The sequence below is a fragment of the Colius striatus genome, chromosome 9 (genome assembly GCF_028858725.1).
Source record: "Colius striatus isolate bColStr4 chromosome 9, bColStr4.1.hap1, whole genome shotgun sequence".
NCBI classification, from domain to species: domain Eukaryota; kingdom Metazoa; phylum Chordata; class Aves; order Coliiformes; family Coliidae; genus Colius; species Colius striatus.
The window spans coordinates 17,205,149-17,229,402 of record NC_084767.1 but is presented as its reverse complement, the minus strand read 5'-3'; the positions used below and the strand labels follow the sequence as shown (position 1 = coordinate 17,229,402).

The following is a 24,254-nucleotide window of genomic DNA, read 5'->3' as shown; positions in this document are numbered from 1 at the left end:
GCAGCGCGCCGCTCCCGGAAGTGCCACGTGTACGCAGTGCGCCTGCGCTCTGGGGTGTTAGTTCCGGTGCGGGGCCGTCCCCCCTCTCCTCCCCCGCGCTGGGCCGGGCGCCGCCGCAGCCGAGCCGAGGCCGCCGCCATGGCCCAGCCTGCTGGGCCCCCCACCGCCTATCCCAGCCACAACGGCGCCGGCCAGCAGCCCTACAGCAACGGTAAGCGTGGGGCTGCCTCGGTGGCGGGAGGTGGCCGTGGGGAGGGGTCCTGATTGGGGGCGGCTCCCGGCCCGCGGCGCTTCTTTAGGCCGCCGTGCCGCCCTTCTCTCCGGTGCTGCAGAGGCAGCGGGATAGGCCCGGGCGCGGGGGAAGAAGGCACTGTTCGCTGTCAGAGCGGTGGGGAGGAGGCGTGACGGGAGCAGGGTCCGCGGCGGCCCCAGAGACGGGTCTGTGTCCGGCTCCAGTGGCGTCCTCTCCGCATCCCGGACAGCCGGGTCGTGGGGGAAAACGCAGCTGAATCGTGGTGAAAAAAAAAAAGAAAAAAGAAGAAAAAAAAGGAGCAACGGTGACAGACGCTGCCTGTCACCCCGCCAAGAGCGTGACCCAGTCTGTGCCGGGATATGGGAGCAGTCCCGGGCGGGGCGGCTGGCTCCGCGGCCGGGAAGCAGGAGGTGCCAGGGCTACCGTGCGTGGGGTGGTGGTGAGATGCTGGCGAGAGCCTGTCCTGCCCCAAATGTTTGTGAGAGAAACGCAGAGCTGTTTACCTGGCAAAATAAATCCTCCTTCCAACTTTTTTTTCATTACAAAAGTATCCTTGACTATATTTTTTGCGTGTCTCGGCGTATAACTTGACAGAAGTGCCTTTCAGAAACCCTGTGTTCGTGCTACCTGGGGAAATTTCTGGCCTGAGCCGTGCTGGACGCTGCCTGAGCCCAGATTCCATCGGTGAGGGAGTGGAGGCAGTGGCTAGAGCCTCTGACCCTTTGGAACAAAGCTGTACATGTGGCACCCTGGTTATCACGGGCGGACGGGGGGAGCTGACAGTGCACAGGAGGTTTTATATCTTGTCATTCATGTAAAACTGGTATTATCTTGTTCTGGGTGCTATGACCTGTGAAAGCTTTGATGATTTTCTTCTCTTTAAGATAGATCTTTTTAATAAAGAATGAGACGTGAAACTGAACGTGAAACTGAATAGTTTACTAGATGGCCTTTTAATCTGGGGGAAAAATACCCAACCAGATGTAAGGCAAGCCTTCTCTCCATATCTGTTTTCTTTGAACACATGGAAACCTGTGCTGTTGGTAGTGTTTTCTGGTTTCACAGACAGCATCCCTCTGTACTTGGTTCTGCAATTCCACAGTTCTGTGTTTCAGCAGTTGTGCTGCATTGTAAGCAATTCGGTTATATCGAGATCCTTTGATTTTTCTGCTCTGTGCATGAGTAATTAAATGATGTGCCTTGTCTTCCCCCTCCTCCTTCCCCACATGCTTGTTACCTTTCTTTTATTACTTATTACTTTATCTGTAACATATCAAACAACAGTATAGTTGCTTATAGGGTCAAGAAAGTGGGAAGCCTATGAATACAGCCTGAAGAGAGAGCTTCTATTTGAGAGAGCTTACAGTCTTAGCCGAGACTGTACAAAGAGAACGTTAGCTAATGGAGTAATCGAGCAGGGTGATTTACAGACTGGCATTGCTTTATGTTTGCTGATTTCCCTGTAGCCGGATTAAGCATGTAATGGAACCTCTAGAGAGGCAATTGGAGGACGAGGGATTTCAGGCTACTTGGCTGTCAGGTGTATAAAAAAAAAAAAAAGAACTGAAATTGAGAGTTACGCAAATACAAGGTAATAAATAGTTGTTATGGTATGTTAGAGATAAGGTTTGGGCTGATGGCCTTTTGAATAACTTGGATTATTCAAGCATGGACTGTTCTTAGCATTAATTAAAATGTATGTTGAGAATGTGCTGCAATCCTTGACCTTTATAGTAAAAGCAAAGCCTTTTCAAACAATCTAGAGGATACAGAGAGTGCCACTGTGGTACTTACAGCGATCTGTAAGGAAAGCAAGCTGTCCACCGGATGATTAATTGCTATATAGCTGTCAGCTCTTCCTCACAACATGTTGCTTGCTTTACGGTTTGCAGGTGACTCTCTGAGTTCATGTGTCCATGAAGGCAGAAGATTGTCACAGCCGCACCATGTGCCGACCAGGAAATTGTTTAGTACAAAGCATTGGGTTACTTAGCAACATCCTTCCTCTTCTTCATTAGTATTTTTCTTTTACTAGGATCAGTATTCTGTATTCATTTAGCTGCAGGTTATATGAATTCACTTTCCAGTTAGTAGTGCAAACAAGAAGGAGAAACAAATCTTTTAGGGCTGTTTTGCTCTCCTCATGTGATGTCTTAGTGTAGCACTTAGAGGTCATGAGATGCTTTAGGAGCTGCAGGGTTTGGTAACCAGTGTTGAAGTTGACTGAAGTGGGCACTGATGGTGACCAATCCCGTGGCAGTTCAGCTGGGATGCAGCTCCCTGGAGGCTGAAGAGGTGTCAGCTGGTAAAAGGCATGAACTAAGTGACTGGCTTGGCGTAGATGATGCTGAAATTCTGTATGGCAGAAAGCAACTTGAATCCCAGCCTCCCACACTATTTTGACCTCTCATTTTATAAAAACATCATGTAGCCATCATATATATTCTGATGCTATTCCTGATCTCTTAGAAGTGTTAAATAACCTCAGGTTCCCAAATAGGTAGGTGTCTTTCGCTGTTAAGTAGATTACCTTTCTCAGTTGTTTTGCTGCTCTGCAGGTGGCCTAACATTTCAGCCTATGCTGAATTCCTTGCTGGGTCCTGGCTTCACAAAACAGCACAGGAGAACAGCAGCAGCATCAGCATCTGGGGAGAGCTGGAGGGCCTGTGTGCTATCTGACAGGCCTCAGCAAGGAGGTGGGACCAAGATGGGTAGCTGACAGCAGCAAAACAAAAGTTCTGAGAAGTCTTCATGGACTGTGAAACCCTTTGTAAAGAGTTTGCACCCCTCAAGACTGTTGCTTTAGTTTTGTTAGCAGTTCTATGCAGGCTTGTCTTGATAGTATTACTTGCATAAAAACTACTGAGACTTTTTGTTGTGCTTTTGACTTTTTATTGTTCTGGGGTGAATTTGATTTTTAAGGCAAAGTCCCATGGAAAATACCAGGTTGATCAGTTTTGAGGTTCACCTCACTTCCATTACATTTTCCATCAAGCGGGGAAAATGGTGTATAAGAGAGCAATCAAGCACTCAGATTCCTGCCTTGGCCACAAAGTCGTATTCTAAGGGGAATAATCAAGTTATGAAATTAACTTGTATTTGTTCCCTATTTTTTGTATGGCTTATAATAATGTTGTTATATCAGTGTACATGCGGATGCAGTTAGGAAGCCTGGCATCACATAAGAAATATTCATCATTCTTAGAGTTAGCAACTTTAATTTACAACAGACTCTGTAAATCAATTGTTGCAAACCCGTGTGATACACTGTAGTGTAATTTTCAAAGATAAGTTATAGCTGTTAGCAGTTTCATCTTTGCAAGGTTTCTGTTTAGACCCCATTGATTTTAAAGAGTTATTAATTGGTTAAATTTATGAGCAGCATTGTAAGGACAGTAGGATATAACTGGATTTCCTAACTGAAGGATAAGTAGTGTATTGAGATTAATGAGTGGAGAATAACATGGTATGTACTTTTATGCACAAATAACAGAGCACTGGGGATGAGATCACTGGCACTGTAGTACTGCCTTGGCTATGTAGTTAGCGTGGATATGTACGATATTCAGTGAAGTAACAGCTGTCTCTGAACCATAGCCTACGGCTTTCTAGGCAATGAGGAGCTGAATGACTGGTGCAGTATTTGTCCCAAGTATTCCAATGTATTTTGCATTTAATTTATTGTCAGAAAAGCCTGAGCTTGAAGTTATTTTAATTTGGAGATGTGAACTTGCTCACCTTTTGAAACTTAACTTGATGCTTCCATAGGAAACCAGCTGTCTTTGTTTTAATGTTAAGTGAAATTCTGTGACTTCATTTTGGTGGCAGCTGTTTCCAGTACTTGTATGGTAAATATATATCCACTCTCCAAGCTGATGTCTCTGGCGTGTTTTTGAAAATTTAAGTGTTGAATCCTGCTTGCATTTCTGATATGGAAAATTGTTTTTGTTTATCTGTCTTTAAAAAAATGTTGAGATCTTATAGTACAGGCTTGCAAAGAAAAGAATCTTAACTCTAAACCATGAAGAGGATCTTTTCTGCTTTCAGATGTCTAACCTTGTATGTGGAATGTCTCCAATATTCAAACTGTGTTTGGGCAGGAGGGAACCATAATATATCATTGAAAAGGGTTTTAGTGATTTTTAGGAAGTGTTGGCTGGTTGTGACATGCATTATCTGGTGTATTCTGTTCAAAAGGATTTCACTTGAAAATTTATAGTCTTCCTTCAGAATGTCTATTTTGTGGCAGCAGTATGAACACCCTTCAGTAGTATCTTTCTTGATGGAGCTCTTATTTTACTGGAAACATTGTGGTACTCTGTCTCTTTGTGTTCCTGTGTCAAGTAGAAATCTGTTTACTTGACACGCTTGTTTAGTGTTTAGAGAATTATTAACTTTTTTTCATTTTTCTTCTTTCAATGAGTAAGACTTAGTTCAGCTATATGAACCCATAAATACATAAAAAACACCGTCAGCCTATCCAATTTTATTTTCCTGATTGGTGAATTATTTTAGTGACAAAATCACCCTTCATTCCATTTTCGTGACCAGTTGGCCGGTCACGTGAGCGATAGGTATATGAATAGTTCTTTTACTAAAATTAGCTGCAGAAACTTTCATAGATTAACTCTGTCACTTGAGAAATAGCACAGTGACCTATACCGAAAGTGGCTGTTCGTATCTTTGCTGTAAACTGAAGTCTAAGTTGATGTCAATCCTCAAATGAAGCTGAGTTACTGTGTAATGGATGCTTCCGCTTGGTGGAAGTGCTGCCAGCTGTGTTGGAGAGGACTGCTTTTTGGTCAGGTTGCTTTTGGGTATTTTTGAAGATAGAACTAGTATTGTATGTGAATTTCAGTCCAGGAGGGTGGGTTGTGCTCAGACTCTAGAATGCTTAGAGATTGTGAGGCTAGTGCAAAACAAAACAAAGATTTAAGTGTTGACAGGAAAATACTACCAAATTCATGTTCTCTGCAGTAGTACTTCTGTCACACCTGGTTGTTTAAAAAAACAAAGGATTACTTTTATGGCTTGGAGACTAAGCAAATCCTAAGGAGAGAGATTCCCAGGAAGATCTCTTATTTTTAGAAGTGGGACACGACACAGACTTCCTAAAAGGTTTGGTGTTTTGTTTTGTTTGTTTGTTTTCATTTAGGTCCCGTGCAAAATCAACTGATGCATTCATCAGATGGCCAGGTGCATAGACCTTTGGTTCCGGGATCCTACTCGCATCAGACACCAGCGAAGTTTCCTCCCCTTCAGTCTTCTGGACAATACCCCTATAGTGGCTCTCAGAATGTTTCTCAGTTAAACAATTACCAAGGACCTGGGCAGACTCTCAATAGACCACCAGCAGCACCTTTCTCCGGGTCACCAGTACAACAGATGGGTCCTGTTCCACAAGTGCTGCTGCCTGCATTGCAAAACTCAGCTGCCATATCATCTGCTGGTGGCTTTCCTCCTGGAGCTAGCCCACCAGTGCTTTCAAACTGGCAGTACAGCCAGACTCCTGCAAGCCAACCAATTGGGTCTCAAACAAGCCATTTGGCTCATATGACGGGGACAGAGTCAGCTCAGCCACCGTCATCATTGTCGGGAAATACAAATCCTCCAGGAAATTATCAATATGCTGCTTCTCCGGGAGGGCCTCCACTTCATAACAGCTACATGAAGCCAGGTAACTATAACTTTTTGATATTTTACCAATGTCCATTGCTCAATGTTTGGGAAACTGTGTGTAGGTAATGCTGTTTCTGTGACCTTCACCATTCCTTGGGGTGGCTGTTGGAGCATCACCGTGCTTCAGTCAAGTGGAGACTTCAGGACTTCAAAACTGTTGTTCAGTGAGTGTGGTCTTTCGCCATATAGAACTTGTTAGCCTTTCTGTTATTCACTGGATTCAGGTAGTTCTCTGAACAGCCTCAGTCAAGTTGATGCAAACAGCTTGAGCACAGCTGGAAAGAAAACCAGAAAGCATTCTGTGACATTAAAATAGAGGCAAGCTGAATGGAAAGCTTCCTTCCTCCAAACTTGTAATTTTCACTACTTAATAATTGTCAGTCTTTAGAAGTACTCTGAAAGCATGACATGCAAAGAATTGCCACTTTTGTTTCTGCTGCCTATGTGCTGGTATATGCAGTGGTGAAAAACTGCTCTAATGTTGCATAGCTTGTATAACTTGTGATTAATATAGAAATGAAATTAACTCTCAAGTTTCTCAAATTGCTGTTTGTTGTTACAGAGGTTTTTCTAAATGAGCATATGAATAGGAACTACATACAGAAATATTTTAAATGTTAAAGTAAATATTTTTTTCTTGTGAAATGCTTTTAGACTCCTTAGATGTTTTATCAATGATAGCTTTTTTGTTATATACCTGACTGACTAATTTTGTTAGGATACTTAAGCTTACAGAATTTATGAAACTAGTTCTTGCAGTTTATTGGAATAAACAGTACTTTGGAGTTAGGGAGGAAAATGATGAGAAATTTTTGGAAAGTAGTATATGAAGTGAGAATGAGTATCTGGAATAAGAGAATTCATATGTCCACTGAATAGTGAATCCTCCCGAGCAATTTCCCAGGAAGTTTTTTGTAAAATAATGATCGCTTTTAAAATGAATTTCACTCATATTAGTGATCACGCTCTCAGAACAAAGATCTGCAGCTCCCTGCCTGCCGTTGGGCAGCCTTTCAGACACAGAATCTCTTTCAAGTTCTGTGGTAGTGTTGCTTGTATGTAGCAACTACTAATTAACTTTGCAGTATCAAACACTAAATGAACAAACAGATAACTTCATGGATGTTATTTGATTTAGTGGTGAGTTTTTTTCCTTCCCTTCCCTCCTCCCTTAAATGTGGCCATACTGTACAGGCTCCTGATGTTGCATATTTTGTGGGATGTGGAAATTAATCAGTATACTTTTGTGTATGACTTAAAGGCTTCTGTATCTTGTTGAGACTTGGTAATACTGGACAATTTGGTCATATCTTTTGAACAGCTGACTTTTGTGTTAATACTCATTGGTGCCTTCCTCACTTTAAAGGGCACATACACAGGCTTCCGGAATAGTAAGGAATAAAGGGGTGGAAATTCTCTTAGGGTTTGGCATTATTTGAAGGAAAGAAAGCAATTGAGTTTCCAACTGTCTCTGCTTGAGGAGGTCCTAGAATTTTAAAATAGAAGCAATTAAAAACTTTCCCGTGATTTTTAACATGGGGAGTTAAACGCTTCAGAGCAAAACACCTCACATTTACACAGTAAGTTTCTTCAAACTGCATATTGCTGATGCTTTCCCAAGTGAAATCTTTTTTCCCAAGTAATTTAGTAGCTACAGAAGTTATACATTGCTGTTTTGCATCAGATTATTGAAGTGGAAGATGAGCATCCTGTCTGGAGGAATCTGTTTAGACTCTTATTAGTCCGTTCATATAGGGCTGTACTATATAATAAAGTCCAGACTTAGCAATTGAACTTGGGATGCTTTCTCTACCTCTTGAAATTCTTACAACAGCAGCAAAAAGTTGAAAGAGATTGTGGAGAATAGCTACAGAAACCCAGCATTAGAAGAACGCAACAGAAACCATCTGAAGTTGTGAAACCTTCTATGTGCATGTTGGGATTTATGTATCTCATGCTGTTTATCATTTGAATATGAGAAATATTTATAATTCAGTCTGTGTGGTTTTGTAACAAAATATTCGTGACTTTTTCACCTGAGTTCAACTTCTCCTAAAAATTAATTCTTCACAGGATCTGCACCTCCACCAGTGACTCAGCCTCTAACTCCACTTCATCCCCCTTCAAGGCCACCATTAGGACCCCCACCTACTGGTGGTCCACCTTTAACTAGGCCATCAACACTGATAGCAGGACCACCTAATGCACAGTCTCTGCTAAATTCAGCTGCAAATCAAGATGGTAAGTTGTAATTTGCTCTTTTTTTTGGATTTGAATGTTGCAGGAACCTTTAAATTCAAGTACACTGCCCTGTTAGAAACTCAAATAGTAAAATTGATGCTGATACAGCATAATTTTATCTGAAAGGAGCAGGTAAGGACCTGGAAGGAAGTGAAATATTTCTTGTTGACAGTTGTTGATCAAATAAAAACAATTAGCATTTCAAAATAGATTTCCAGGTGATATTTCGCAAGTCCATGTCTCCCGTAGTTGCCATCTCTCTTTAATATTTATTTTTAGTCTTCTAAAATGGTACTGAAATCTTGATTTCTCTGCATCCTTGGCTGCTGTGGAGGACATAACCTGGATATAATTTTCTGTGTTGTGTTGTTTTGTTTTGCCTGTTTACATAGCTGTACCTTATTTCTTCCGTTCTGTGTGAAATCACTGAAACATACGTCTTGGATTTGTTCATTTTCTGAAGATCCATTATTAAGAAAGTGTTAAGTGTCAGCTGTTAAAGACATATCAGACTTGCTCTGTCTCCTGTGGACCTTACACAAATATGCCACTGTTTAAGAACTGGTCAGACCTCTGTATCAAACAGACCTGCAGTTGTGTTGCATTTAGTGCTCATGCTAGGTGAGGCCATATGATAGTTGGCAATTTTATTTTTACATACATAGTTTGTTTTGTCAAAACGGTTGATTCCGTGCATGTTTGGATTGACAGTTTCTTGTATGTGGTAGCTGTATGCACGGAACAGTATATTTGGATTTAGCTTACTTTTGAACATGTGAAATGCTTTATAAACTGCTTTGGCTTGAAAAATCTTTTCTTCCTAATGAAGAGAAATATTTCCAGGGCCCTGGAGGGAGAGAATTGTTTAGTCTGTGAAGAGGGTTAACTGCTGCTTAATAGCAAGATTGAGTGTATAATGCAGGTTCCTTTCATCTTTGAAGATTTTGATGACAACAAAAAATTGAGTACCTATTTCTCCTTAACAATAGATAAATGGGTTTGTATATTTAGACATAGTTAGCTTAGCAAAAGCTGTCCTTCGTGGGCATTCTCTCAATTCCAAGGTTTTCCTTATCTCAGCTGGAATTTATGTTTTGACTGGTATGTGATGTTATCATAAGTGTTGGTGTTCGGTGGTCTGAGTGTGAAAATGAAGGGACTTCCTTTTTTTCCATTTCCAATCAGTGTAAAATGTTCTTGAAGGAACTTAGTACCTAAATTCCAAGGTGCTCTGGATACTGCAGCTAGCCTACAGACAACTTGGAACTTATCGTGCATACTTAATCTAATCTGAAATGGTCATGTAACCAGAATTGTAAGGACTTCTGTTTTCCTTGAAAAAGCTTGCAAGGTTTTATGAATGCCCTTTGCTGAGGTCACATCAGCAGGGGAAGTGTGTGTAAGAGAGAGACTGAGATGTACATTGAATTCAGTTTCATCCTGGGATAGAAACAAAGTAGATCCAAACTATGTTAATCCTAATAGGATTACTTTGCAGTTACCACATTACTTTGTGACTCTCTGTCTTAATAGGTGATGCTACATCTACTGCAGGTGATGGGTCTGTGGTGCAGAACAGCTATGATGCGATAGAAGGTGGTGGCCTCATGGGTAAGGCTTTGGAACTAAAAATGTTTACTATAACATAACGGTTTAAAGAGTCTGAGAAAGACAGTTCAGGCATTTATGTACAAACTTGGTTTGTACAAATACTATGTACAAATACTTGGTTTGAGTGTCTTGAAACTAAATGTGCAATTCAAAGCATTGACAGTAGGCATGTCTTTGCCTGTGAGTATGGTAAAGCAGTTAAGAGCATTTTGCAAAATTGCCTGCAGTTGTCAGCTGTTTACACTTGGACACTAAACAAAAAAAAGCCTTCCTGCTCTATTAATGCATTGAGCAAGCTTCTGTTCTTCAGTAATTAATTTTAAGTATTTGTCTTCTCTGCGTTTAGCAACCTCACATCCTTCTCCTGCACCCCCAAATCTTAAAGTGAACAGAAGTGTTGGATATTCTTACCCTACTTTACCTCCTGGCTACCAAAATACTACTCCACCTGGAGCACCAGGAATGCAAGCATCTACTTTGCAATATCCAGATGGATCAAAACATTTCCATCAGGTAAAGATGGTCTATTTTTTATCTTAGTACCACCTGTGGTGCATGTGGGTAGGGAAGAGTGGCGATTAGTGTGAGTTGTGCCTCTATGGGTACCAGTTCTATGGCTCGCTCTTTGGTGCGCCGTTTGTTTCAGATGGCAGACATCAGCTGAACATCATGGTTTTGCTAACACCTTGGTGCCAGTTTGGAAAAGCTATCTGTTCAGAAGTATTCTGTCCTTGAATCTCTTCAGAATATTTATCTTAAAACTTGATAGTTGCTTTTGATATGTTTCTCTTCCCTTGGGTTACTATTGTTAGCTGAAGTATTTGGGTTTTTTTTCCTGAATTTTCAAAGTGAATTGACCGACATTTTTGCCAGCTGAGCCTCTTATTTCGAAAGCTTTGTAGCGAATGTATACAAGTTTTTAGCATGATTATGTTACATCCCTAACTCCAAGTAACATAGTTAAACAAGTAGTATTTCTAAATATATCATTGTAATACAATGACGGTTACTGCACAAACAGAGTGAAGTACGTTTGGTTTTTAAATGAACTGTGAGTTTCATTGGTGATAATTTCTGAAATTTTGTTTGACTCTAGCCTGCCCTGGGTACTAATCACTTAGCTGCATCTATGGGTAGCCTGAGTCTACAGCAAGAAGGATTAAGAACTGTGAATCTTCTTCAAGAAAGAAATATTCTTCCTACGACCCTCTTGAAGGCCCCTGTCCCAAACTTGCATGAAGAAATCCAGAAGCTTAACTGTAATCCTGAGTAAGATTATCCATTTGCTATAATTAATAAAAAATAAATAGAAGTATAAATTCCTATGTTTAAACATAACTCTTCACAACATTTTCCTTAATTTTTTGAGTAGAAAACATCGAAAACTGGCTTCACTGTGTTATGCTAAAGGTGGTAAGTGGTTTAAACTTTGAAGTGAGGGAAAAGATCTGTGTAGAGAGTAAAAGGAAAAATATGTTGCTTGCAAGGCAGCTATAGATAGGTACAATACAAAAACTTTACTGCTGGCAATGAGAGAAGATGTAAAATAGGAGTTAACTCACTTGAGTGAGGTACACGAAAAAGATTGTGAATGCAGATACATGAGTGCTGTCTGTACTGAAGTAACCACGTAAAGCAATGGAGTAAATGGAATGTCAAACAAGAGGTTGGCAGTTGGTTATTCAAGTCATCTTTCTGAGGAGACCAACCAAACTGCATAAACACGTCCTCCTGCTTTGGAAGTCTTTTATGATAGATAAAAGAAGTAACAGCATCTTTGTGAAGCTGGTCATACGAACAAGCTGTACTGGAGTTGCAGAAGTACTGTGCACTCTGTAGTTTGTGGAAACCACTGAGTTCTGAAGTAGCTGTGGAGTTGTTTTGGGATTTTTTTTTTTTGTGTAGTTTTAAGACAAATTTTTAAGCTTTGCAAGTTCAGATTTGTATATAAGGCCGTGTCAAAATGGCATTCCAAAATAACAGCATATAACTGATGCAACTTTGAACATTGTTAGGCTTAACTTGAGTGACTAAAATGATACTCAGCTCTGTGTAAAGAGCATGTATATAAAATAAGAATTCAAAGTATATCTTGTGAGTCAAGCTTAGACTAAAACAGTATGATTTGACAAAGTTGGAGAAGATCTTTTATCTGTAAATGGAAATTCACTATCACCAGCTCTAGAAAAATATAAAAGATGCTCTGTACTACTGAAATAATTTTTTTTTTTTTTTATCTGAAAGCCTCTGAAAATAACCCTTTGTCCTCCATGTAGGTTGTTCCGCTGTACCCTGACTAACATTCCTCAAACTCAGGCCTTATTGAATAAAGCCAAACTTCCTTTGGGGCTCCTGCTTCATCCTTTCAAAGACTTATCGGTATGACAAATATTCAAAACTTTAAGTGCTGAAATATCAACTGTGCCTGTATTAAAGTCCAGAGGTGGACAATGAATTATAAAAGAAGGACAAGTACATTGACTAAATGTGATCCAGAGAATTACTCTGGTAACTGACATTTCCCTGTTCCATTCAGATCATTGTAATTTTTCTGATTTTTTTTTTTCCCCCTGCCATTTTTAAACTTTCAAGCCTCACTCGTGAATAAAAAAAAACAACTTTCCCAAACCTCAAAAGACCAGCAATTAGAGGCAGCACAGCACTCGAACTGTGACAGGGCACTGTGTTTAAATTCCAGCATTGTTTAGATAGCTTTATCTTGTCACACCAGTTGTAGTTACTGATTACCTATACCCAATCTAGTATTAATTCTTCATCAAGAATTAACAAAGTTAAGTGGGTTTGGTTTGAAGACTTGGTCTTGAATCATCAGTGTAAAATTCAAGCCTTTAGAAGCTTGAAAAAGGAGCGCACGCAGTCAAATAGGTTTGACCTTGGTTGTGACCAGTTGTCTTAATAAGGAATTGTAGGGGTGCTGTGAGGAACCAGAAACACTTCTTCCTTTAACAAGTATGTTTTGACTATCTGACTGGGAAACACCACATAGATAACGCTGTTACTGTAGATGAATAGCTATGGTGTGGTGACACTTTAAAACAGGAAGCTTTTCTTTTCCAGCAATTGCCAGTGGTCACTTCAAGTACTATTGTGAGATGCCGTTCCTGCCGGACATACATTAACCCCTTTGTCAGCTTTCTAGACCAAAGGAGATGGAAATGTAATTTGTGCTATAGAGTGAATGATGGTAGGTTTTAAATGTGCTTATTGCTTTAAACTGTTCAGGTTAACGTTTTCCACCTTGTCTTTTGAGACTGTAATATTGTTGGCCATATCAGTACTAGAGGTCGTTGTCAGTCATGCTCAGGCTGTGGTGAGATTTGAGAAATGCCTCCCATGGGCAAAGACAGTGGTGTCACTAATGAAGCACAGTAATGAAATCTGACATGTTCTCCCAAGATGACAAAGGAGATGCCCTACTTAGTGTAGTTCTCCAAGAAGCATTGCCCAAGAGGCACAGAAAAGTTGATGTATTTGTTTTAAAATTCCACACAGCTAATACTAGTGTGAAGTAACATATAAACTTATCTGTGTAGTTCCTGAAGAATTCATGTATAATCCTGTGACAAGAGTTTATGGAGAACCTCATAAAAGACCTGAAGTCCAGAATGCTACTATTGAGTTTATGGCTCCGTCTGAATACATGGTAAGGCTTTATTTACTTTTAGTTATTTTCTCCCTTTGTTTTGTTTCCAGAGGCAAGTCAGAAAAAGCCTTGTTATAGAGGATGCTTTCCACCTCAGTAGAACAATTGCTACCTCAAGGAGCATATCTGAGAACTCTGGGGAAGAACTTCAGATAGTTTCTTAGTTTCTAAACATTAATGATGTAAAAGTTGTTCAAATTTAGAATGTGTGGGTGTTTGTAAGTCTTCTGGAATTATAGTTTTCTTCCAGAATGACCCAATAAGAGACAAATGCATTCAGAAGCTTTGACTCTCATCTGTGTGCTGTTTTAATAGACTTCAAACTTGCAGTGGAATGAGCAAACTCAGTCTCATAAATGTAATATTTAAAATTAAAGGTAATCTTTTCTTTGCTCAGCTACGTCCACCTCAACCACCTGTGTACCTCTTTGTGTTTGACGTCTCTCATAATGCAGTAGAGACAGGATACTTGAATACAGTCTGCCAAACCCTGTTAGACAATCTTGACTTGTAAGTACCTTTTTCTTAGAACCTCCTATTTTTGTTCTTCTTATGAAACTTGATAGACATCAACATGCCAGTACTTCCTGCCAAGAAGAGAAATTTCCTAGCTTTGGCTAGCAGTGCCCAATGTTGTATTAAAGTGTAGCATAAAGCTGTAGCCTTTTTCCCATTACAGCTGCACCAATATGAAAGGTAATTTGGAGACTGGTTTTGCATCTGGCTCTTTCCTGTGCGCTTCGCCAATCCCAAAAAAGAATAAACATTGTGTTTACGATGTCTTTGGAACTGTATTTTTTTACAAGGTGAAATTTAGATAAGTATTTGCTGAAAGGAATGCATACAGCTAATAAACTTTTCATAAAATCCATGCTCTTTGAACTTAATGTAAATGCTACTTGGTATTTTGCAGCTTATTTCTTCCTTCCTTCAATTTCTTGTTTCTTATTATCTTAAAAAATGTCTTCAGTGTCTGATAGGTGACTCTTCTTTGGTTTGGGATTTATTCTCTCCAAAATGACTTGGTCAAGCTGTTGCAGTGTAGTTGTTGAGCTAACTACTAGGTAACAGCTTTGGACAGGTGCAGTGAATGTGTCTTGTTTTGGTTTGTTTTTTTTTAAAAAAAAAAGCCTGCAGAAATGAAATTTCATCTTGCTGAACACCATACGTCTTGTTTTTTAGGCTTCCTGGGAATACCAGAACAAAAATAGGCTTCATAACATTTGACAGCACAATCCATTTCTACAGTCTTCAGGAAGGTCTCTCTCAGCCTCAGATGCTTATTGTTTCAGATATTGAAGGTATGCAGAAATAAATTCTGTGATTAGAATCTACTAATGACTGCAGATTTTGACAGCTTTTAAGCAAAAGATATCTGGTGGGAGTTTCTAGATCCAGTTGTTAGTCTCTCTAATCATGACTTTAAAATTAGCGTATGTCTGTGTTAATTTATAGAGCCCCTGATGTCTGGGCAGTGACATGATTGTTCCTAACTTAAAACGTGAAGATAGCCTTACTAACTTCTAGTTTCATTTGTACAATTATCAACGTTTCTCCTGTGATCCCAAGTCCTGATGCTTGGTGAATCTCTCTAGATTCTGTAGTGGCTGATGCTTAGTGCTTGTTTCTCTGTGTGTTACAGCACAGGGCAGAATGAACACTGGAAAATCTTTGCTATGCAATTTTTGTCATAATCTTGATTATCCTTGAGCGCTGTTAATTGATACTCTAGCATGGCATTCTAGCCACAGGTATGCTTGTGAGGAAACAAGAAATCCACATCATTATGTTTAAATGGGTTTACACACTGATACCTTACTAGTTTTCAATAGGTATTATGAAAGGCAAATACAAGCCTGATGAGGTTTGTAAAAAGAATTTAAGTACTTTTTTTTCCCCTTCCAGATGTATTTATACCAATGCCAGAGAACTTACTAGTAAATTTAAATGAAAATAAAGAGGTAAGAGCTACCTTAAATAACTATTGATGTTTACATAGCTTGAGACTTGGTAATTTATGCTTGATAATTTATGGATTACTTAATGCTTTTTAACACTTAAAGTTTAAATGCCAAGTTTGAGGTGAAAAAAGAAGTATTTTATCTGACCTGAAACAAGACAGTACTTGACTTTTGCTAGTGCTTGTTCTTTACTACTTTCATATTAGAAGTGTTAACACATGTTTATATATGCTCAGCAATTGGCTCTATAAATAAGAAAACTCCAAAGACTCTAGTCTCAATACTTTTGTTTTATTGTTTGTAGCTAATTCAAGATTTGTTGAAGAGCTTGCCACAGATGTTTACCAAGTCTCTGGAAACTCAGAGTGCTCTGGGACCTGCATTACAGGCTGCCTTTAAACTGATGTCCCCCACTGGAGGTAGAATCTCTGTCTTCCAGACACAGCTTCCATCTGTGGGAATGGGAGCACTAAAGTCACGAGAAGAGCCAAACCAAAGAGCAACTGCAAAGGTTAGAAAAGCAAAAATGTCGGGAGAACCAACTACCCTGTTCTGTACATGTAGGTGGTTCTGGAATTGCCGGTTCTGGGTTAATTTTGTGATTCTCTTGTTGAGCTAATCTTCCTTTGTTAAAGTAGTAGAAAGAACAAAAAAACCCACAAACTCAAGCACTATAAACAAAGATTAATTATTTGATTCTTTAAAAAAATATATATCACTGTTAGCAGTGATGGAGAATCAGTTACTAGTGTCCTTGAAAACAAGTAATAAAAATGTTCATCTCTTTGGACTTCCTTTTTATTTTTTAATATTCACTTGTATTAACAGGACATACATCTGACACCATCAACTGATTTTTACAAGAAGTTAGCCTTGGACTGTTCAGGACAACAGGTTGCAGTGGATTTATTTCTTCTTAGTGGACAATATTCTGACTTGGCTTCTCTAGGTAAGTTATATCAAACTGTTTGGGGGCTTGCAACGATTGTAATTTGGCAGGTACTTAGAACCTACTTTGTCAAGGTGCAAATTCCTCCTTGATAAGCAGTGACAATGAAAAGAATGTTATTTTCCAGACCTTCCTGATTTAATCTAGATGTTTTCATGTCCTCCCTTAGTCAGAATTCTAGCATCCTCATGTGTCTAAAATACTTTCATTCTTTTATGCAAACACCTTTAGGGTAAGCTTCATTAGCATTTCAGTAATTTTTATTTTCCATTTAACGAAATTTTCAAGCTGTAAATTACCTGTAATTTCAGACCAATGGAAAATTATTTCACATCTGAAACTACATACATACTTGAACATACAGTTGTGTTACATCTCTGTATGCAGGTCTGTAACTGTGTAGCAGAGCTATATGCAGGTGTGACATTTAACTGATACATTTGAAGACCACAACAGCAGCTGCCTGCATTCTGCAATGTATATTGTTTCTGTTTCAGGTTGTATATCAAGGTATTCTGCAGGTAGTGTCTATTACTACCAGTCTTACCATCATAAACACAACCCTGTCCAGGTGGAGAAATTGCAAAAGGAACTGAAACGATATTTAACTAGAAAGATTGGGTTTGAGGCTGTCATGAGGATAAGATGCACCAAAGGTTTGAATGTGTTTGTTCTTTATTTTGGGGGACAGCAGAGAGGAGATGTGGGAGTTTGCTGTGATTTGGGAATGTTTTGATTGGTATTTTGGCTGTTATGTAAACTTAAATGGTTAAAAACAAATATTAGAAGCAAAAATCAGTAGCAGGAATTAGACCATTGACTATTTTCAGTATCTTTACTGGCATCCAAGTTCCATTTTACAATGGTTAAAACTGGAAATTTTGTTGGACTGCTATTTCAACAAGCAACTGGTTTTGTAGCCTAGAGACTTACTGCTATTTGGCATTGATTTGATTTCCAGATTCCTACTTTCTACTGGGCTTTGTGGATTTTATGGATTAGTTGTCTGTTTGGGATAGTTACCTTTCCTGAAGATACTTTATTTCATTGAGAAAAATCTTAATATTCTGATACACAGCCATCAAACAGTGATGGCTGATGTGTTAATGGTGTCTGTACTTCAAGACTATAAAATAAAACTGATTCAAGACAATGCTTATCTTGTAGGTCTTTCCATTCATACTTTCCATGGGAACTTCTTCGTACGTTCTACAGACTTGTTGTCATTACCCAATGTAAACCCAGATGCAGGATATGCTGTTCAAATGTCAGTAGAGGAGAGTCTTACTGATATGCAAGTTGTTTCTTTTCAGTCAGCTCTCCTGTACACATCCAGCAAAGGTAAGACACACAGGTAGTGTCAGCTGTTTTAACAGTACAGTATTCAGTTGCAGTGATTTACACATAGTATCACAGCTCCAGCTGTGATGTGTTGCTGCATGTTCTTGATATTATTGCTTCTTTCAGGCCAAGAATTTTCTTGGGCAGCTTAGTTCTGGTCTGAAAATAGGCAGACTTTACACAGAAATGGAGAACTAATCACTTTGAAATGGTTGGCCTGATTCACCACTTGTACAAGTTATTAGGTTAAATCTTGATGATTCTTTTTTTGCTCTTGAGTAAACAGTGGCATTCCTTTTATTGATTCACAAAACAAAAGTTATGTTTGGAGACTAGAATTTTCTTTTCTTACAGGTGAAAGACGAATTCGTGTCCACACCATGTGCTTACCTGTTGTAACAACACTGAGTGACGTCTACCTAGGGGCAGATGTACAAGCCATTACTGGGCTGTTAGCCAATATGGGTAAGCATAAGAGCTTGTTTGGACATGTATGGGTGATGGCCCTAAAGCTCTGAGCAGTAAACATCTGCAAAGTAACATTAGAAGAAAACATTTTATCTGGGAGTGCTTTCTAAGTTGCAAACCTAAAAAGGGATTTTTTTAAATGTGTGGCTTAGTTAAAGTATCAGTATAGCAGTCACAGACTTGTCTGGTGCATCAGCATGAGCCCCTGGCTTTTTTCCTGAATCACTTCTTTTTTACTTCCTCTATAGCATAGTAAAAGCTTATTAAGATGCATGGAAGTGTATGTTTGAATGAGAAAAAGGTAACATAGGTGAGTGTATTCCTACCAAGGGAGGAAAAGCCTGTTACTTAAGCTTTGTATTCTATTTTTAGCTGTGGACCGATCAGTTTCTGCTACCTTGAGTGATGCTCGGGATGCCTTGGTCAATGCAGTGATAGACTCTTTGTCTGCTTACCGTTCATCAGTACTAAGCGTTCAACAGCCTGGTCTCATGGCCCCTTACTCACTACGGCTCTTCCCACTTTATGTACTGGCACTCTTAAAACAGGTAAGAGTTGAAAGGAAGCCATGCAAAAAGATGACTGTTTGGTATGTCAACATGAAGTAAAAGGACATGTCTTTGATATACAAAATAGCATCTGTCTTATTCTTTAATATCTTTGTAGAACTCAAAATTGAGAAGTTGCTTGATTTAGATTGTTTAATAAAACCCCTCTTCCTGCAATTTGACATTAGAGTATGGAGATGTTTTACAGCCTTTAGAATGGTCCTTTTTCCACAGATAAAAGTTCTCTCAAGATAACAGTTGCCTTTCTCTGCAGCTGAGGATTTGATGACTTGAAAGGTCAATGTAGACAAAGCCTATTTGATTCTTAGGCCTGGGTAGAAAACATGCAATTTTAGGAACATGTTTTTATCTTGGAGTCTGTTATGTTATGACAAGTGGAAGTCCTTGGAGAATTTTATGGAGCAAATATATCTCGTTTATGGCTGGGCATTCTGCTGTTGCCTCCAGGCGAGAGCAATAGGGGATAGAGAAGATGTTTAAAGACTGTCACTATGGAGCATGATCTAGTTGAGAAGCAGGAGTTTAGAAGTCTGTATAAAAACAAAACCAGTAATGTTTTAAGGGAAAAGGAAAATATTGACTAGTGAAAATATTGAATAGTGACTAGTCTAGAGAATGTGGCAGCGTGCTGGTAGAGTGGTTTTCCAGGAATCTAATTTTTGTGCATTTCTGGAAATGTAGATCCCCACAGCAGTTCAGTGGGGATTCAAAGAGAGCTGGCTGGCTGGCAAAGAGGTAGTTGGCTGGCTGTTCCTGCAGAACGTTTAAAGCATTTCACAATGTTTGCACTATGTGTTTTTTATTGGATTTCCCTGAACTGATACTAGAAGTCATTTGAAGTGTTGGACAAGCTGGCTTTCTGTTCTAAAGAGAATTTTCTGATTCATACCTCTTGATAAGGAATTAACCAGCATGTTACTACTGCTGTGTTTATACTTGACCTTTGAGCTTTTTCATGTAGAAGGCTTTGTAAGCATCTAATCCAGTCAAGTGGAAGGAGCAAGCTTTTGTTTCAGTTACAGCTGGGGATTTTTTGTCCCAACAAGACAGCACTATATCTTTATTGTAAATCTAGAACTACTTAAGATTCTGTGCATTGAAGCCAGTCATAAACTGCTCCAATATTTATTATTTTTAATTCCATCAATTGGCATTTTTGGGATCGGTTAGAATTAGTTCAGGATGCTTTCATCTCAGCTGTAGTTCTCACTATAAAGGACTGATAGTTCAAGGTCATGGTTAATTTGAGACCCCAGAAATAAGAATAAGGAGACTTGTGTGATTTGTATGTGAAACTCTGAAGAGAACTAAGGAGAAGTAAAATGGCAGTGGTAAAATACCATACTGTGAGAAAATACCGATGGTCTTATCTCTAAGAATTAAGAAAGTTAGGAGTAAATGGTAGATGTGTACTAAATTCAGCTTTAACAGTCAAATGAAATACCTGATTGTTTGCAGAAAGCATTTCAAACTGGGACGAACACACGTTTAGATGAACGCATTTTCACCATGTGTCAAGTGAAAAACCAACCCCTTGTTTACCTCATGCTTATGACACATCCCAGTCTGTACAGAATTGATAATCTCACAGATGAGGTGAGTATTTGTGTTGCTACACAGTCTCTTTGTCTGATCCTAAAGACCTGGATGATGTGAAAATAAACTTTTGTTAAAAATCTCAGAAAGTTTCCACATTCAAGCTGCACAGCCAATATTTACTGCTTCATATTCTCACATTTGTGGCATTTATGCAATCGTTATTTGCGACTGGGTTGATGAATTCTGGAGAGAAGCTGTGCTCTGGCTATAGATGGATGGGAAAGGTTTTTTTCTAACTCATTCTCTGTCTTCTGTCATTATCTTGCACTATAAATCACATGTATTTAAAGACAGTATAGCACATGCTTTAATTTTTTGTGCCTCTATAGCTTCCTTTATTTTAAAATGTCAAAGTAGTTCTGTAGACAGTGAGGGAATGTTTATGTAAGAACCCAAATAATCTTAGAAATCACATATTTTCTACATAACAAATCTAATATTCCAGTTCTAGAACTGATGACTTAAGTTGATAAATACACCCTCTCTAAACAAAATATTAAGAGATTTATTAGCAAATTATACAGTTGAAGAAGGACTTGAACTAAACTGAGAAGAAGAGTCAAGCTTCAGTGTAATCCATCCTGTTCTTATTTAACCTTCTGTTCTTGTGCCTGTTTCAATGCATCAAGATGTGAACACCTGTTATTCTGTTTGCTTTTTCCTGTAGGGGGCACTTAACATAAATGATAGAACTATACCTCAGCCACCCATTCTTCAGCTGTCAGTGGAGAAGTTGAGCAGGGATGGTGCTTACCTTATGGATGCTGGCTCTGTAAGTTGTGTGGTGGCAGTGATTTTTTTTTTTTGAAAGTATCCAAATTTACTTGCCATGTTTTTCTGAGAACTCAAAGTGTGTAGGAGACTGCTGAGATTGTATTGGATTCATGTTGTTATTGCTGGGTGTTTTTCAGGTAATGTTTCTATGGATTGGGAAGAACTGTGGGCAGAGCTTTATCAGCCAAGTCCTTGGAGTCCCAAATTATGGTTCAATCCCACAGAATATGGTATGTGCTTGCTTTGCTGTACACCAGTCATACAACCTTCCCAGAATATTACTTTCACAAGAAATAAAAGTACAACCATTCAAATATTACCTCTCTACTTGTTATTCAGTATAAATCCAGATTCAGGGAAAGTTTGGGTTTTTTTTTTTGCCTCTCTTGGAACTTCTGCAGGCTAAAACTTTATCTTCCCATGAAAGTACAGTAAGAAGAGGCTGGAAATGATTCTCAGCACTGCAGGAGCAGACTGAAAATACCTGTGATTAGTAAAAACAGTGGGTTAGTGGGAAACCCTTTGGGTTCTGGAGTAAAACAGATATTGATCATAGCTCTGACATCACTGTTCTGATAGGCAATTGCTGTACCACTTCGGGGTCCTTGACTGTTTCAAGCCCTTTCAAAGAAGACTAGCCCAAAACTATATGTCACAAAATGTATCTGTCCAGGTTTCCTTTATACCTGATTAGGATAGATGGGCTGTTTTAAGTGTTCCTTTTACTGTTTCTCTGAGAAATGCCATGCATGCGTTAATGCTGCCCTTTGCCCCTTAGACACATCTCCCAGAACTTGAAACTGCAGAATCCCTCAGAACAATAACTTTCGTTTCTTGGCTGAGAGAACAGAGACCTTTCTTCCCTATACTATATATAATAAAGTAAGTGGTTTTTAACAATCTTTGTGCTTCTTTAGGGACCTCTTAACAATATGTATTTGGATGTCATATACTGGACTTTCTTAATCGAAGTTTTAACAGTGGTGCAATGCCGTGCTTCACAGATTTGACAACATAATGACTTGTCATGAGTTGTCTCCAAGTAGAATTTCCACAGACTAAAAAAGACTAAATGTCACAGAACAATTTTAATGTCAGATAAATGAAGTAAATGCTGAGTACGGTTGTTTGGATTAATCACAAGGGCTGAGCTCCTCCTTTCATATGTCCTTAAGCTCTTAGAATATCCTGCCATTTGACCTGTAACTTTATTTATGCATTGCACTGTAGATTTTGGTGAATGTTTATTTCACTCAAACACTTATATTTTCATTTTTAAGGGATGACAGTCCATTGAAATCAAGTTTTCTGCAAAATATGATTGAAGACAGAACAGAATCAGCCTTATCATACTATGAATTCCTCCTCCATATACAGCAGCAAGTGAATAAATGAAGCACTAGCCTTTGTCTCACTTCTTTAAGGAAAGATTTTTGCAGTAAAGAACGATTGTGCTTGTAATATCTTCATTAAATCTGTGGCCTGAGGCAGTTGATGAGAAGTTCTCACTGTGATTTCAACGAACTAAAGCAAATAAAGGACCACATCTGAGAATCAAATGTGCAACTACATAACATTGTACCTTGAAAAAAAAAAAGAAAAAAAATCAAACTGTTGAAACTGGTTGAGCATCCTTAATTTGCTGCAAATCATATTTTTATTGTAAGTAGTTGCAGCATGAAGTACATTTACAAAGGCAATACTGAAAAGGTGAAATACATTTTGTAAAATAAAGAGTTCTTTGTTGTTCAAAATGTATATTTCTTTAACTCCTTGCTTTTTTCTTGTTTGTTTTGCTGCTAGATATAAAACCTCACAATACTGATCATGATTTGCAGGGAAATTCTTTCTCAATGTTTTCAACTTAGTGCTTAAAGTAGCAATGAAACAAGTGTTCATTGTGAAACGAACAAATACAAAGTGTAGAATCCAGTGCTTGGATTGGATTATGGCTAATAGGACTAAAGGTAAGCTTAGCCTGGACGAGATGGCTGAATTTGTTAAAGCTTTTTAATAAGTCAGTATTCTAATGGAACAACAGTGGGGAGGAGTGGGCCCTATAGGAGACACTTTTTTAAAAGTCAGTGGCTGAGTCAGCAGCAAAAGTCAACTTAGGTAGATGGCACGCTTTGGTTTCCTTCAGTGAAAGGAGTTTTAATTTCAGTTGGTGAATGATGTGGAAGGGGAAAGGCAAGGAAGGTTAGCTGAGATTTTTGTTTGTTTATGTTTAGTAGACTTTTGGCTCTTGTTTGCATTAACTGAATGTTAGGCCCCTAAAAGCTAGCAAGCCTGGTGTGTTTCTGAAGCGAGTTTGTATGACAGCACTTCAAACCTAACGTTTCAAGACAGCATTGAATATTCTGACATTAAAATTGGAAAATATTTTTCCAAAGACAAAAATATGATATTGCTTTTGAAGGTTTGTTTATGGTTTGAGATGTGCTTGAAGTTTTAAAAAAAGTTGTTGGGTGGGTTTTTTTTTACTGCAACTCTGTAATGAGCCTAGGTCCAAAGCCAGTATGCACCAAATAAAAGCTTTAAACATACTCTCAGATCCCTGCCAGAGCTGCAGATGGAAGTTGACACGGAACTTGAAGTGAAAATTTATATACAAAAATATTTAAATAATTTTATAAAGGTGTATTGATAATAGTTCTGTTTTGGAGATTAAGCTATCATGGATAACTACTAACATAAAGAGTACTGAAGTTACTGTATGCTTATGTCCATGGAAGTGTTTCATATGGAAAAATCTTAGTTTGCTTTATTGTTTAATAGTGGTAAACTTAAATGTCTTACAAAACCTGCTTCCTGGGACAAGTAACTTGAACAGGTGAAACACTCTACAAGCCGTCAAACAAGTACTGTGATTAGTCTGGTTAACTTACATTTTGTGATTCAAATGTCAAAGGACATTGTAGGGTAATCATCTGCTACTGTTTTGGGCTGTAGCTGCACGTGATTGTCAGGAGTTGCCTTACTTCAGGGGAGGAGTTTCTTTGGGGAAATTCTTCTTGCTGTTTAAGCACAACAAGCTAAAACTCAGAACAATGTCTAAAATAGCAAGAAAAGACTATTACAGAACCAGTTTAAGTATCCCTGTCTGCATAGCCAACAGGAGTATATTTACTTGAACAGCTTTTCA

General features: G+C 38.8%; 1 protein-coding gene across 1 annotated transcript; it reads left to right on the top strand.

Moving 5' to 3' along the window:
• Positions 1–57: 57 nt before the first annotated feature.
• On the top strand, positions 58–22,668 carry SEC24A (SEC24 homolog A, COPII coat complex component). Its single transcript, XM_062002315.1, has 23 exons — positions 58–211; positions 5,409–5,930; positions 8,006–8,173; positions 9,707–9,784; positions 10,131–10,297; positions 10,881–11,053; positions 12,061–12,163; positions 12,863–12,989; positions 13,339–13,448; positions 13,846–13,958; positions 14,631–14,749; positions 15,354–15,409; positions 15,714–15,920; positions 16,238–16,358; positions 16,856–17,014; positions 17,526–17,699; positions 18,054–18,164; positions 18,540–18,715; positions 20,195–20,332; positions 21,003–21,107; positions 21,247–21,339; positions 21,888–21,991; positions 22,390–22,668. The coding sequence occupies exons 1-23, from the start codon at positions 139–141 to the stop codon at positions 22,502–22,504; spliced, it is 3,312 nt and encodes a 1,103-aa protein (XP_061858299.1). The 5' UTR covers positions 58–138; the 3' UTR covers positions 22,505–22,668.
• The last annotated feature ends 1,586 nt before the right edge of the window (positions 22,669–24,254 follow it).